Genomic DNA, 14,590 nt, shown 5'->3' with positions numbered 1-14,590 from the left:
CTTCTCTACAGTGACTGACCCTGACCAATCCTGGCCTCTGCACTGGGCTGCCAATCTTGACCTCATCCTGACCAGATCTCCTAGGCATAAAGGTTCCTACAACTTTAAGTCAAATCCTGAAACTCTCATTAGATAGCTCTACCCATCTGTACCACAGAAACTTACTTCTAAAACTGAACTCAAAGCACCTTCTAAATCTAGCCCCTTTTCCATACCTCTTCCAGTAACCAGATGAAATCTCAAACAGCTGTCACTCCCCCCTGCACAGCTTAACACCCAGTGAACTACCATCGCCCTCACACAGGGGTGCCCAGCACTCCTCTCATTGCACTCACCTACTGCATTCTCCCCGCTCCTGTCTACCTCCAGTCTCTCTAAATCTCTGTGGTCTTATCCCTTCCCAGAGTAAAAAACCCAGGAGCGCTCCATAATGCTGCCCAGGCTGCAGAATTACAACAGAAGCAGTGATTACTAAACAACCATTTAATGCCAACTTCCCTAAATACATCTTAATCTCTTGTTACATAACATGATTTAATGACACTAGTGCTTCCTACTCATGTATGGCCATCAGAATGCGTATTTCAGAGAACTGGGAAAGTTCCCCAAAGTAAACATGCCTAAACTCCACCCAGCGTCCAGGCTGACAGAACCAATCTTTACAAATGAGGCTTCCACAGGAGGATTTGGGAAAGGTGCCCAGGAATTGCGGCGTAACCATAAGGAAGAACCACTTGACAAAATGGATCTAAGTTGACCTCTGGTTCTCGGTCACGCTTTTCTGTAGTAACGGATCCTACCCAAGACCCCTAATGACACAACCAAAAAGGTGAATACAGGCATACCTTGTTTTCCTGCAATTATGCTGTGGTTTCTTCGTGTTTTAAAACAAATTGCTGGTTTGAAGCAACCCTGTGTCAAGCAAATCTATCACCACTATTTTTTTCTAACAGCATTTGCTCACTTCATGTCTCGTGCCACATTTTGTAATTCTCAGAATTTCAAACTTTTTCATTTTTATTATATTGGTTATAGAGATCTGTCATCAGTGATCTCTGATGTTACAACTACGACTCACTGAAGGCTCAGATCATGGTTAGCATTTTTTGGCAATAAAATAAGCTATGTACACTGTTTTTTTAGACACAGTGCACACTATTAATAGACATAGTACAGTGTAAACATAACATTTCTATGTATTGGGAAACCAAAAAACCTCACTTAACTGTGATATTGCACCACTGGCTTTAATGCAGGAGTATGGACGTGGACCCACAGTGTCTCCACGGTATCCCTCCACAGGTACCAACACCCGCCTGCCCGCCTCCTCTCAAGCTGTCTTGCTCTCTAGGACTTAGTATGGGCTTTTAATTAGTGCAGCGTTTGTTTCTACACCATTCAACATTCTTCTTAAATAGATGTCTATTTTCAAGAGAAATAGCTTTTAGCCTATACTGCCTTCAAAAATATAACCAATCTCTTAAAAAACCAAATCTCTGGCCCTACTTTTAAAACCGTTTATGTAAAAACTAGGATTGCTTTTTTAAAAATACAGTTAAAACCTAAGCCTACTGTCCTGAAATGGCAACATGTCATATTTGCAAGATTTAAACTCCTGCTTCTACTTCTGACACTTGTTCTTGGTGTTAACAATCTTTAAAAGCTATAGATTCACTTCAGGATCATAAAACGCTTGTGTTTTTCTCTCCTCACCAGCAGAATCTAATTCACCTACATTTGAAATTTCTTAGGGTGGGCGGGGGGAGCTTTTCAGGAACCCCGACCAAGCTTACAGCCCATGTGTAATCAGTAAAGACTCTCCCCACCCGCTTCTAGGCAGTGGGGAGCATGCAGGAGGCGCAGCTCACAGTGTGCCCAGATTCCAGAACAGAGTGGAGAAAAGAAAGCAGTATTCCCTTGTTTTGTTAAAGAAATTTAAGATTAACTATAATTTGTTGAAATGTATTGGCTTTTCAAAATCTAGGAACAAATGACCAATTCTAATGCTTGGTTTTATAATTTTCCTGAAAGCCAACATCAAAGTTGACAGAATCGATTTAAAAAAAAAAAAAAACAAAAAAACCCCACACATACCAAAATTGGATAATACGAGTTTTAGTAAGTGAGTAGCTTATCTGCTTTCATCAAATGCCTGAAGACTGGCAAACTAGCAGCCTCAGGAATCAACCATTTACATGTTTTAATTCAGCAACACAGTGGTAGAGTTCATCCTTTGTTAATCTCCAAGCTTATTTAAACATAAAGGCAAAAGACAACCATTTTTATGATATGTAAATTACATCAATAAAGCTTTTTCAATCAATAAAAACCATTTGTATAGGCACCTTATGCTGGCCCATCTCAGCACGTGGCAGCCGACCATTCAGGCTTCTAAGTTTATTTTGCTAAAGTGAAAAGGCAAATTCAAAGGTGCCAGTCACAGGTGCCTGCACCCCTGAGCCATGTAAGTCATACCTGGAACATCTGAGAAGACCTAAGAGTAGATATCTGGACTAGGACAAAATTTTGAATAGCAAATGAAAACATGAAAATGAAGTCTCCAGTTTTAAAATCAGATGAAACAAAGGAAAATGAGTTAAAAAAAAAAAAAATCAACCTGATACATGAAGAGGTGATGAGAAGAAATCTGAACACCTTAAGTGTTCCTCTGTGGTGATCTCTGGCTTCCACACCCTGCCACCTAAGATTCGCTTCTCATCTGTCACTCCACCTCTGCCAGAAGAGTGAGGCCAGTCCCAGTAACAGCCCCCCAGCATCCGCAATACCTAGCTTCTCTTTTCTTGACTGTCTCCTCAAACACAGACACCAGGAATCACCCACCCGAAAGCTCCTAAAGAAGACTGTTGCCCACTGCTTTGTAAACTGCAAGGACGTGGAAGAGCAGGGATAATGGTATTGATAAGTAACTTCAGATAAACCCAGTTTTTGCTGCACATTTACAGTTCAACATGTAAAATTCAGGAAGCTTGAGACAAAACTGCTATCTGTAGTGATCTACAGTGATGGGGTAGTGATGAATGAACAAGAACGGTAGTCTGCAGCCACCTGTACCAATAGGTGTACTAATACACCAACTACAGCTTGACACCACCACCTTCTGTACCTACTCAAGAATAAGCTACATCCTGACCCATGACAGCTGAAGTGGAAAAGAACATGCACCAGGGAAGGTGGTGTCTAAGAAGCAAAAGGCCACAAGAATAAAAGACCAGTCACTATTAAAACCCTGACTCAAAGCAACCACACAACATGTGGAGCATCTAATACCACTTGCAAGCTCTGGTACCAAGAAATACTAGCAACACGTCCAAGTTAAATCCTGCTGCAGTCAAGAAAACACGAAGATCCATGTCACAAATAAACCCAAGGTCTCAAGTATCCATGTGAAGACCTCTCCCTTTCACCCAGATCTCATAACTGAGGTTTAAACACTGTGGGACCCTCTCATCCATGACACCAAGGACAGGCATGAAGCCCAGAAAGCATTACCAGAAACCTTTCTATTATAGGGATTTCCTGGCTACATCTGGTGAAGTGGTTTAAACTCTGGAGCCTAATCGTCCTTTAAAATAAATTCACCATTTAAGAGCCAGAAGCCTGAAGTGGTCACTCCACCTTAACAAGTAAAAAGTTGAACAAATTAAAAAAATCAGTAAGTCTCACATTTGACAAAGAAGTGGGCTGACAGGGCAAACCATTGCCCCTAAAATCGGAGGGACCAACATGCAAATACAGAGAATTGCAACTTGCCACAGCACAGACCCAGAAACACAAACATCCATAGGAACCAGTGCGAAGGTAGGAAAACCTGAACTAAAAATGACCAGTGGCTGAAGACAGGTCTCAGCAATGAAAGACAGTATATGGGTTTTACCTCCAGAAGCTTGACCTGGTTCTCAGGGTGAATGTTAGAGAAAAATTCCCTTGTGCCTCTGGCAGGGGGAAGGGGAAAAATAACATGAAATGCATCAGAATTCTGTTCTTCCTAAGGAGGGCTGCCCTCAGGAGAAACTATCTAACCAGACCCTGATCTATTGGGGAAAGGGAAATACCCAATTCCAGCCCATTCCAGCCATCTGTACTACTGAAACAAAGCGGAAGAAACAGATGTGTAAAGTTCACCGTACTGAGGTAGAGACTCATTAAAAGACTAGTTATAAGACCATAAACTGCTTTCCTTCCTCCACATATTACCACCACATTACTAAAAGCCAACAACAGTTTTTTTTTATCCAGCACATCATGTCCAACTGTCAAGAAAAATTATTAAGACATACTAAAAGAAAAAAAAAAGTTTAAACAGACAATAAGCATCAGAAACAGCTTCAGATATGGGAGGGATTAATAGACCAGGAATTTAAAACATCTATGGTTAAGAAACTAAGGGTTCGCTAATAGATGAAGTAGACAGCATGCAACAAGAGATGCACAACAGAAGCAGAGAATGGCAATTCTAAGAAAGAACCAAAAAGAAATGCCAGCAATCAAGAACACCGTGACAGAAGTGAAGAATGCCTGTGATGGGCTTTATTAGTGGATGGACACTGTTGAGGAAAGAATCTCGGAGCATCAGGATATCTCGATAGACACCACCAAAACTCAAGAGGAAAGAGAACAAAGTGAAAAACGCTGAACAGAATATCCAGTAACAACTGTGGGATAACCAGAAAAGGCATGATGGGGAAACGGTGTCTTTATTTTTCTGGGCTCCAAAATCACTGCGGATGGTGATTGCAGCCATGAAATTAAAAGACTCTTGCTCCTTAGAAGGAAAGTCACGACCAACCTAGATAGCATATTCAAAAGCAGAGACATTACTTTGCCAACAAAGGTCCGTCTCATCAAGGCTATGGTTTTTCCAGTGGTCATGTATGGATGTGACAGTTGGACTGTGAATAAAGCTGAGCACCGAAGAATTGATGCTTTTGAACTGTGGTGTTGGAGAAGACTCTTGAGAGTCCCTTGGACTGCAAGGAGATCCAACCAGTCCATCCTAAAAATCAGTCCTGGGTGTTCACTGGAAGGACTGATGTTGAAGCTGAAACTCCAATACTTTGGCCACCTGATGCGGAGAGCTGACTCATTTGAAAAGACTTTGATGCTGGGAAAGATTGAGGGCAGGAGGAGAAGGGGATGACAGAGGATGAGATGGCTGGATGGCATCACTGACTCAATGGACATGAGTCTGAGTGAACTCTGGGAGTTGGTGATGGACAGGGAGGCCTGGCATATTGTGGTTCATGGGGTCGCAGAGTCGGACATGACTGAGCGACTGAACTGAACTGAACAGGTAATGAGAATTCTAGAAGAAAAAAAGGAACAGAAGAAATGCTTGAAATAATGACTGAAAATGCCCCCAAATTAATGGTGGCCAGAAACCAAACCAAAGATCCAGGAAGCTCCGAAGAGACTAAATGCCCCCAAACCCCACACCTAGTCACATCATTTTTAAATTACAGAAAATCAAAGAAAATATCCTGAAATAAGCCAGAGACAAAAAACACTTTACCTATAAAGGAACAAAAAGTTACATCCCACATCTCCTCAAAAACCATGAAAGCAAGAGTAGAGTGGAAAAGAATATTAAACATGTTTAGAGACCAAAACCACCAACCTATAACTTCGTAACCAATGAAGGTGTGCTTCATAAGTGAAGAGGAGTTACTTTTTCAGATAAACAAAAACTGAGAAATTGTTGCCAGTAAACTTGTTTTGCAATAAATGTTAAAACAAAGTTTTCCGAGAGAAGGACGATTAGGTTAAAAACTCTGGAGGAAGAGCACTGGAGAAGGAATAAGTGAAGGTAGAATAAACAATTTTCGTAATTGATCTTCATTCAAATTAACAGTAATTTGTTCAAAATAGTAATACCAACAATGTATTCAATTATGCATGCTTCTATGTAAGTGAAATGAATGACAGCAATGAAACAAGGGACAGGAGGAAAGAATTAGGACTGTGTGTTTTGTTATCCTAAGTTACTTGTACTATTCATGAAGAGCTACGGTGTTATTTGAAAGTAGACTTGGATTACCTGTAAATATAATCTTACAACCTCTAGGGTAACCACTAAAGAAAATGGAAAAAAAAAAAAAGAAAGTATAACTAACATGCTAATAAAGAAGAGAGGGGAATCCTATGAAATACTCAGTGAAAACCACAAAAAGGAATTCCCTGGCAGTCCAGTGGTTAGGACTCTCTGCTTTCACTGCTGTGAGCTCGACCCCCTGGTTGGGAACCTAGGATTCCACATGCCATGTGAAAACAAAGAAAGGAAAGGAGCAGGGGAGGAGGGAAGGCAGGCAGGCAAGAAAGCTTAGAGTTATCAGAGACAAAGCAAGGCATTATATGGGATGTAATATTTGCACAGCAAAACGCACCATAAACAAAAAGGCAACTTACAGACCCGGAGGAAATATTTGCAAGCAATGTGACCTGTTTCCAAAATATACAAAACAGCTCATACAGCTCAGTATCAAAAAAACAACCCAAGGTGAGCAGAACACCGTAATAGACATTTCTTCAAAGGCATACAGATGGCCAAAAGGCACATAAAAAGATGCTTAACATCACTAATTATTAGAGAAATGCAAACCAAAACTACAATGAGATATCACCTCACACAGCCATCATCAAGAAGTCTACAAATAATAAATGCTAAGTGAGGAGGGTGTGGAGAAAAGGAAACCGTCAACACCGCTGGTAGGAGCGTAAACTGGTGCAGCCACTAGGAAAACAGCATGGAAGTTCCTTTAAAAACGAATAACTGAGTTACCATAGGATCTACCTACCCCACTCCTGGGCATATATCCTGAAAAGATGAAAATTCTAATAAAAAAAAATACATGTGCCCCAGTGTTCACTCATAGCAGCACTATAGCCAAGACATAGAAGCAACCTGTATATACAGTATATATACTCTAATATATAATTATATACTATATAATAAATTATATAAACGATACATATACCACTAAATGTATAAACATAAAATATAATACATATACCACTAAACATCACTGAATCACTGTACTGTCCACCTGAAACTAACACAACTTTATGAATCAACTATACTTCAATTAAGAAAAAGAAAACAATCCAAGAACTATATTGCTTTTTACTCAAAAAAAACTTAAACCATACTTTTTGATTATTCAACTAAAGGAATAAAAGTCTAAATTAATATTTTAAGTATATAGTGAGACCACTACATATCTATTAAAAAGGCCAAAATGGAAAACACTAACCATACCTCATACAGGTGAGCACATGGAGCAACAGGAACTCTCATTCACTGAGGGCAGAAATGTAAAATGGTACAGCCGCTTTGGTAGATAGTTTGCAAGTTTTTATAAAACTAAACGTACTTTTATCATACAATCCAGAAACAGCACTCCTTGGTATTTACACAAAACAGCTGAAGACAGCTGTCTACATAAAACCTGCGCGTGGTGCACAAGGGCTGATTTGTTGCTGCTGTTGAGATGCAGTTATACAAGCGCTCTATTCTGAAGTGCCAAAACTTTACTCAAATTATGCCAGACAGGCTGTGATACCAGACAATAGAATATTATTCAGCATTAAAATGAAATGAGGTACTAAGTCATGAGAAGATATGAAACAAACTTAAGTGCATATTATTCACTGAAAGAAGCCAAGCTGAAAAGGCTACATACTGTATGATTCAACTGTAAGACACTCTGGAAAAGGCAAAGCTATGGAGACAGTAAAAACATCAGTGGTTGTCAGGGGCTGGGGGAAGGAGCGATCAATCAGTGGAGCACAGGATTTTTGGAGCAGTGAAACTACTCTGTACATAGTACAATGGGGACAGCGTCGTTACACCTTCGTTCTAACCACAAAATGTCCTCACCAAGATTGCACCTTAATGTAATCTATGGACTCTGGGTGATACTGATGTGTGGAAGTAGGTTCACCAGCTATAACAAATGTACCACTGTGGTGTGGGATGCTGTTAATGGAGGAGGCTATGCACACAGCAACAGGGTATTTATGGGAAAACTCTGGACCTTCTGCTCAGTTTTGCTGTGAACCCAAAACTGCTCTAAAAACTAAACTCTATCCAAGAAAAAACAAAACTTTTGTACTAAGGATGTCATTTTCAGTAAAGTGCTTTATAAAGTAACATTTCCATGGTATCCAAGAAGGATCCTGACTCTCTTCATCTGTGCGTGAGGAGAGGGGCAGACGGAGCTGGGAAACTGCCCCTATCAGGGCCTCCCGCAGACGGGAGCATTGGTGCCTCTGGGTCAAGAAGCAAGGCCTGCAGAAGGCTCTGCCCTGATCCCACAGTGACCGCTAACCCCAACACATGCAAGTCTCCTTCTCCTCGCTCTGCTCAGAAACACGCTTCTTGAGATTATGAATTACCTCTAAGCTCTAATAAAACGTATACTTAGCCAAGTTGGAACATTCTACCAGAGACAGTGGAGACTAGACAGCACACACAGAAGACTGTAAGGTAAGTCTGTTTGAGCTTGTTGACCCCAGGTGACAAGGTTTACTCAAGAGGTTCATTACCTATAAAGCCCAATAGTGGAACACACACCTAAATCTCAAACTGGCACAACAAATCACCCTTGCTTAGTCAGTACTAAGCCCTGTCAGAAAAAAAAACATGTAGTATCAGACTTGCATCAAAAAAAAAAAAAAAAAACCTCTTAAAATTACCACTTTCAAAAATTTTACTCTTAAAAATTATTTTAAATCTGAAGTACAAGCTGCTGGGGAAGGATGCCAACAGAAAGCTATTCCATGAGCCCTAAGCTCATTGAGTGGGATTTACCAAAGAACCAGGAGGGAGGGATGAGGACGAGAGCAAGGGCAGAGCAAACAGAAGGAAGTGTGTGTCCTCTTGTCCTGTGGTGGCCTCTGCCCTCACTCAGGGCACCTGTGTGGCCTTTAAAGAGGATACAGAGCACCAAGACCAAACACCACCACAGTGGAAGAAAAATCGGAAATGAATCCAAGATCTGGAAAAAAGACATTTTATCTATTTTATTATCTACAACAAGAAAGTAAAACTCCACTCATTTTCAACTTTATATCACTCAGCAATAAATATTTTTCAGATTTGTCTGAAGAATCAGGCCAGGAAAAAGAATGTAGTATGAGCCTAGTAGACAGGAAAGAGCTGCTGAAAGTCAGTAGTTTGAGAAACTCTTCTTAAATGGCATCAACTGACAGTCCGCACAGGTAAGCACCCAGCATAACATGACTATAAATTAAAATCCCTATAAAAAAGGAAAAGCTACGATTCTGTGTAACATGATACCATCTACCCACATTTTACACGTTTAATTTCTCAAAAACATCACTATTTCCTATCTGCAAGCTCCTTTTAAACTCTGAAAACAGGTTATGGCATAGAACTGAGAAAATGCAAACCAGAACTTTACAGAGGTTAAGCCATTTCCGCGATACAGCTCAGCAGAGTGACGTTTTTGTTGTGTACTGACACTGAGGAAATGGGGGCCTGCCAATACTGAAGCCAGACAAGGCACTGGTTCTGATGGTGAGTTCAAGGAAATCTCTAAAACAAAATCAGAGATTGCTGACCTGCAAATTAATCTATAAAGGGAACTCACAGGACCATCAGGTATTGGTTAAAGTCTTATAATAACAAAAATCTGCTTTCTTCTGAAGAGTTTCAGTGATCAACACATGAAAGCCCTTGAGAATATGCCAAGAGGTTGCAGACACACCTATAGCAAAAATCTTTAAAAATAAATAAAGAAAAAACCCTAGAGCTAAAAGCAGAAGTGCATAGTATCTATAAGCAATTTTCAGCAGAAAGAAATCTGAAAGGCACTGACCTGGTCCTCCTCCTCGTCCTCGTCCTCCGCCAGACGCTGCCTGCCCACTTCATACAGCCTGCACACGGTGTCCATGTTCAGCGCGTCCATACTGCCTTGGTTCTGAAACGGGACACCCGGTCCACAAGGAGAAATTAGTTTTCAGAAGGCCCACAGCCACATCTCAGCTATGACAGACCCTCAGAGAAGGAAAGAAAAACATGAAGTAAAGGGCTGGGCAGCAAAGGAGAGGCCACCATCCCTGCAACAACTTCTGTTCCAAGGATGCTCAAGCAAGAGAGCAACTCCTCTGAGAAAGGTCTGACAGTGAGTCCAGGATAAGCGGAGACGGGACAGTCCACAATGCTCTGTATCAGAATTTTCCTATTACTTCTCTTAGACTGTGTATCTCCCCGTCAAACAAATAGATTATCACAGTCTATCACCATGAATGCATCAGCTTTAAAACACATCTTATATCAGACAAAATGCCTGGAGTATAAGTTGAAGATGATCTTAAATATCAGAATAAAACACTGAGATTTCTTCTAGCTCCCTTTACCTCGATGACAGCAAGATAGCAGTCTTTGGTGTCTGTACACAGGTCAAAAATGTTCCTTTTCACGTCAATTGTTGCTGGAAAACAGAATGTGACAACACTTAGGATTGATTGGACTACTGCTGTGCTTGTAAAACCAGTCTTTCTGTTTAAGGAATTCAAGGTGACTGTTCATAAATATTTCCATAACTCATCTGCTTTTCAAAAGCAGAAAAATTATAATTCTCTTAGAAAATGGAGGATCTTAAATAAGGAACACCAATACAAGGCAAAATCATCAATGCCTGACACTTCACACTTACCTATAGGTTTGTAGTCAGTCGCATTAAATGTTCGGAAGGATGATCCAAAAGGGCTTTTCATCCTCTCTTCCAATAGGTCATCTTCATCATCTGCCTGCAACATAGCTAGTTGGGAGGGGAAGTGGGACAGGGGAGCAAAACACTATTAGAATCAGAAACATCCCCTATTCACAAATGAGAAAATATCAATGGACAACCAAGACTTCAGAGCATCCTTCAGAAGCATACTATGCTTCAGAGCATAGTAAATTTCTCTCAAAGCATCTTCATTGCATATCCAAACAACATCCTCAACCTCTCATCTAGATTCCAAGAACTGTTATAGCTGAAGGTGCACAAAAATTGCAAGACAGATAATATTTTTCTGTAAGTTCATAATGATACACATGGGTTAATTAGTCATAAAATTTCTTTGTATACAAGATTTTATCATCAAAGCCAGTAGCCTTTCACAACAAATCAACATTATTCTCATCAACAAATTTTTTCACCATCTGTACTACTAAAGCTTATTACCTCCATACATCACTGTCCCCGTGTGGTTGAACACCACGCGACACTGATCGAGAGCAGGAACTGTGTGTAAAAGATGGAAGGTTCGAAGGTCCCACTAGGAGGGGAGTGGTCAAGGAAAACTATTTTTCCCAAAACTTCTTATCTAGTTTCATGAGGGAAATTCTGAAATATCTGAAATTCTGAAATATTCTTTTTCTCCTCCGTCTAGGTATTAACACTTTAAAAATCAATGAGATCAAGGTAAAACAAAAGCACACAGAATGTCTATTTCTGAAGAATGGCCTGAACATCTCCTATGATAGCCTCAGGAGTTCCCTTTCTCCCGGTAATAGCACTTCACTTGACTCTTCTGACTAGCATCCTTCCAGAGACAGAGAAAACTCAACCTGACACCAGGGGAAGAGGGAGGCAGTAATCTGGTCACTCTTCCCAATAAAAAAAAAAAAAAGCCAGTTAAAAGTCATCAATAATTACCAATATCAGTAAGAATCCACTAGAGATTCAATAATACCTCAAACCAAAGGGAAAAATCAGGTTATTTACCTGTATGGGCACTTCAACCAGGTATTGGTAGGAAGATGAAATTATTTCTGCATTACAAGCTAGATAAGAAATGGCAACACAGGCAGGGGTGCAAAGGATACAATCTCAGTATTAATGATGACCTCCAGCCCGTTCGGATGGAAGACGCCACTGATGTTCATGTTGAACTTGTCGAACTTGTGGATGGCCTGTGCAGAGCGGACATCCCACAGGACACCATCATTTAAGACAAGATCGTCTGTAGGATTAAAGGTGGCGCAGTTCCTCTTGTAGTTGTTGGCAAGATCTGGGTTAAACAGAGTCAACAGCTTGTTGCCAGTCTGAATATCATAAATCTTTAGAGAAGAAGGGGTGGGAAGAGAAAAATCAGACCAATCCGTCCACTGACAAATTCAAACAGACGCTGCATAAAATAGCTCCCCCACACTTTTCAAAAGCCCATCAAAATCATAAAAGCCCTAATATTGAAAATAGCTAAAAAATAGGAAGACCACACCCATCTAAGCAAAGTTTATATGCTTTGAGTCCCATTTCAGGTTTTTTGAGAAGTCTCTTTCCCACAGGTAAGAAAATGAGAAGTAAAATGGCATATGGGGTAAGAAAACTCTCTTCTTCTCCATCCCCCTTTCAAGAAAAAGAAAACGTTTCTAAGATTGAAACTGAGAAACTCTCCATGTGGACTAACCAACATTACTCAGAGAATACTCTTATATAGGTTACTTTTTGGAGAACGGTATCAATGAAATACCCTTTTCTCCTTAAAATCTCCCAATATACTCTTTTAGTGCCCTACAACACTAAAAGTTCCAAAGTTGACAATGTGCAACCCATACAGAGACCAGCTCTTTCCCATCAGCTTACAGACATGCTGTAATATTTCCAGTCTTTAAAAAAAAAAAACAAAAAAAAAAACCTCTTTTAACAGAGCAACAAATAAGGAGACACCACAAGGAAACGAACAAATCCAGATCATGGGACAAGACAACTAGCCTGGTCTCTTCAAAAGTCAATGTCATGAAAACTGGAGAAATGGTTCTTGGCTCTAAAATATTAGTGAGACACAACAACCAAATGCAATATGTGAATCTTGGCTGGATCCTGGTTCAAAAAACAAAAACAAAAACATTTGAAACCAAACACATCAGGAACAATCGGGAAAACTGAGTATGGGATGAAAATTAGATGGCATTTGGGAATTACTGTAAATTTTTTTATATTTAATAATGAGTGTGATTATGTAATAAAATGTCATTAATGCTAGGATATACACGCTATAAGATATGAGATAAAATGTCACAGTGTTTGCAACTTACTTTCAATGATTCAGAAAAACACACACATTTACACAGAAAATATGGCAAAATACTAAACTCATTAATCTAGGTGGCAGTTACCGGTACTACTGCTTCAACTTGTCTATGTATTTTAAAACTTTCCAATTTAGCTTGGGAGAAACCCTCCCTTCACCACTCCATACCACCACCCCACCGCAAGCTACTACCCTCACATCCCTGTTTTTCAGCAAACCTGTTTTTCTAGCTCTTTCCTCGTGCTCTCCTGTGAACCCACTGTAATCAGATTTTCACCACAGTGCACAGAACTAGCTCCTGACATGGTTAACAATGACCTCCACATAGTTACTCAAAGATCACGTCTCAATTCTTTCTTTTTTTGTCATACCACATTGCTTATGGGATCTTAGTTCCCCAACCAGGGACTGAACCCAGGCTCTGGGCAGTGAAAGCCTTGAGTCTTAACCACTGGACCAACAAGAAATTCCCTCCATTCTCATGTTATGCAACTTATCGGCAGTTTCTAACCCAGACCATCAATCCTTCCTCTAGAGTTTTCCCTTGCCTTCAATGGCATGTCTTTTTCCTAAGGCCTCCTGCTACCTAACTGGCCACCCTTTTTGTCCTCCTTCCCGAATTCCTCCTTACACTGCAACTTCTTAATACTGGCCCAAGCCAGGACTCTGTCCTCACACTTCTCTTCTCCAGCCTCCTTAATGATCTCATCCAAGATCATGGTTCATGCTATCAATACGTAGACAACGCCCACATTTGTATCTCCTATCCCAGACTTTTCTCCTGAACCCCCAATTAGTAATACTCCCTATTTGAATGTCTAAGAGAATCACAAACTCCATGTATCAAAAGCCCAGGGCCCAGCTGTGTCACTTCTCATTGCCTCCCATGCCCACCCAAGCCCAGCTCCACTGCAGCTCTCACGTTAGCTGGCACAACACCCTCCTAACTGGAAAGCCTCCTCTTGCTTCTCTCACAGAAACTAGACTCACACTTTAGGAATTTTACATCCAATCACATGCCTTCTTAGTCACCCTCCAGTGTCCATCTCATACACAGGAAAAGCCAAAGGTCTGAAACAACACACTGCTACAAGAGGCTACAGGGTATGCCCCCACTAATTTCGGTTATCACCCCCTCCTTCTCCTTCCCACCTCCCAGGTATGGGCTTTTCCCTTGCCATTCTGCATCTCAGATCACTTTCCCCAAGGTATCTGCATGACGCCCATGTTTCCTTCAAGACGTTGCTTAAACATTATCCAATCACTGACACTTATTTCCTAGATGAAAAAGAAGGCCCCCACACCACCACCAAGCATTTGCTATCTCTTACCCTGCTCTCTTTCCCTTGGTAGCACTCACCACCTAACATACCATATATTTGCTTCTTTTTGTTTATTGTCTCCCCATATGGATCCACCAAGACAGGAACTTTACTTCACAGTGTTTCAAGGTATCTTTTGTGCTAATGAAACAGTTCTCAAACTGTAAGATTGTTCAGTCTTTTTACATTTTTCCCATATAGCT

At 40.6% G+C, this 14,590-nt stretch overlaps 1 protein-coding gene across 5 annotated transcripts in view; it reads right to left on the bottom strand.

The window, feature by feature from the left end:
- DCAF1 (DDB1 and CUL4 associated factor 1) overlaps nt 1–14,590 on the bottom strand; it is an 89,611-nt gene that overhangs the window by 8,004 nt on the left and 67,017 nt on the right. For 4 of the 5 annotated variants that reach the window (XM_061397484.1, XM_061397481.1, XM_061397482.1 and 1 more), the window contains 5 exons: nt 11,858–12,091; nt 11,214–11,307; nt 10,698–10,802; nt 10,399–10,472; nt 9,858–9,959 (listed from right to left, as the gene is read on the bottom strand). In XM_061397484.1, coding sequence (XP_061253468.1) covers nt 9,858–9,959; nt 10,399–10,472; nt 10,698–10,802; nt 11,214–11,307; nt 11,858–12,091 — 609 coding nt within the window. Of the gene's footprint in view, nt 1–9,857; nt 9,960–10,398; nt 10,473–10,697; nt 10,803–11,213; nt 11,308–11,857; nt 12,092–14,590 lie in introns of those variants that run through there. The other variant, XM_061397485.1, reaches the window with a different exon arrangement.

This window comes from Bos javanicus, chromosome 22 (genome assembly GCF_032452875.1).
Source record: "Bos javanicus breed banteng chromosome 22, ARS-OSU_banteng_1.0, whole genome shotgun sequence".
Classification (NCBI taxonomy): Eukaryota; Metazoa; Chordata; class Mammalia; order Artiodactyla; family Bovidae; genus Bos; species Bos javanicus.
Note: the sequence above shows the minus strand (reverse complement) of the source record. Positions and strands in the feature narration are given on the sequence as shown.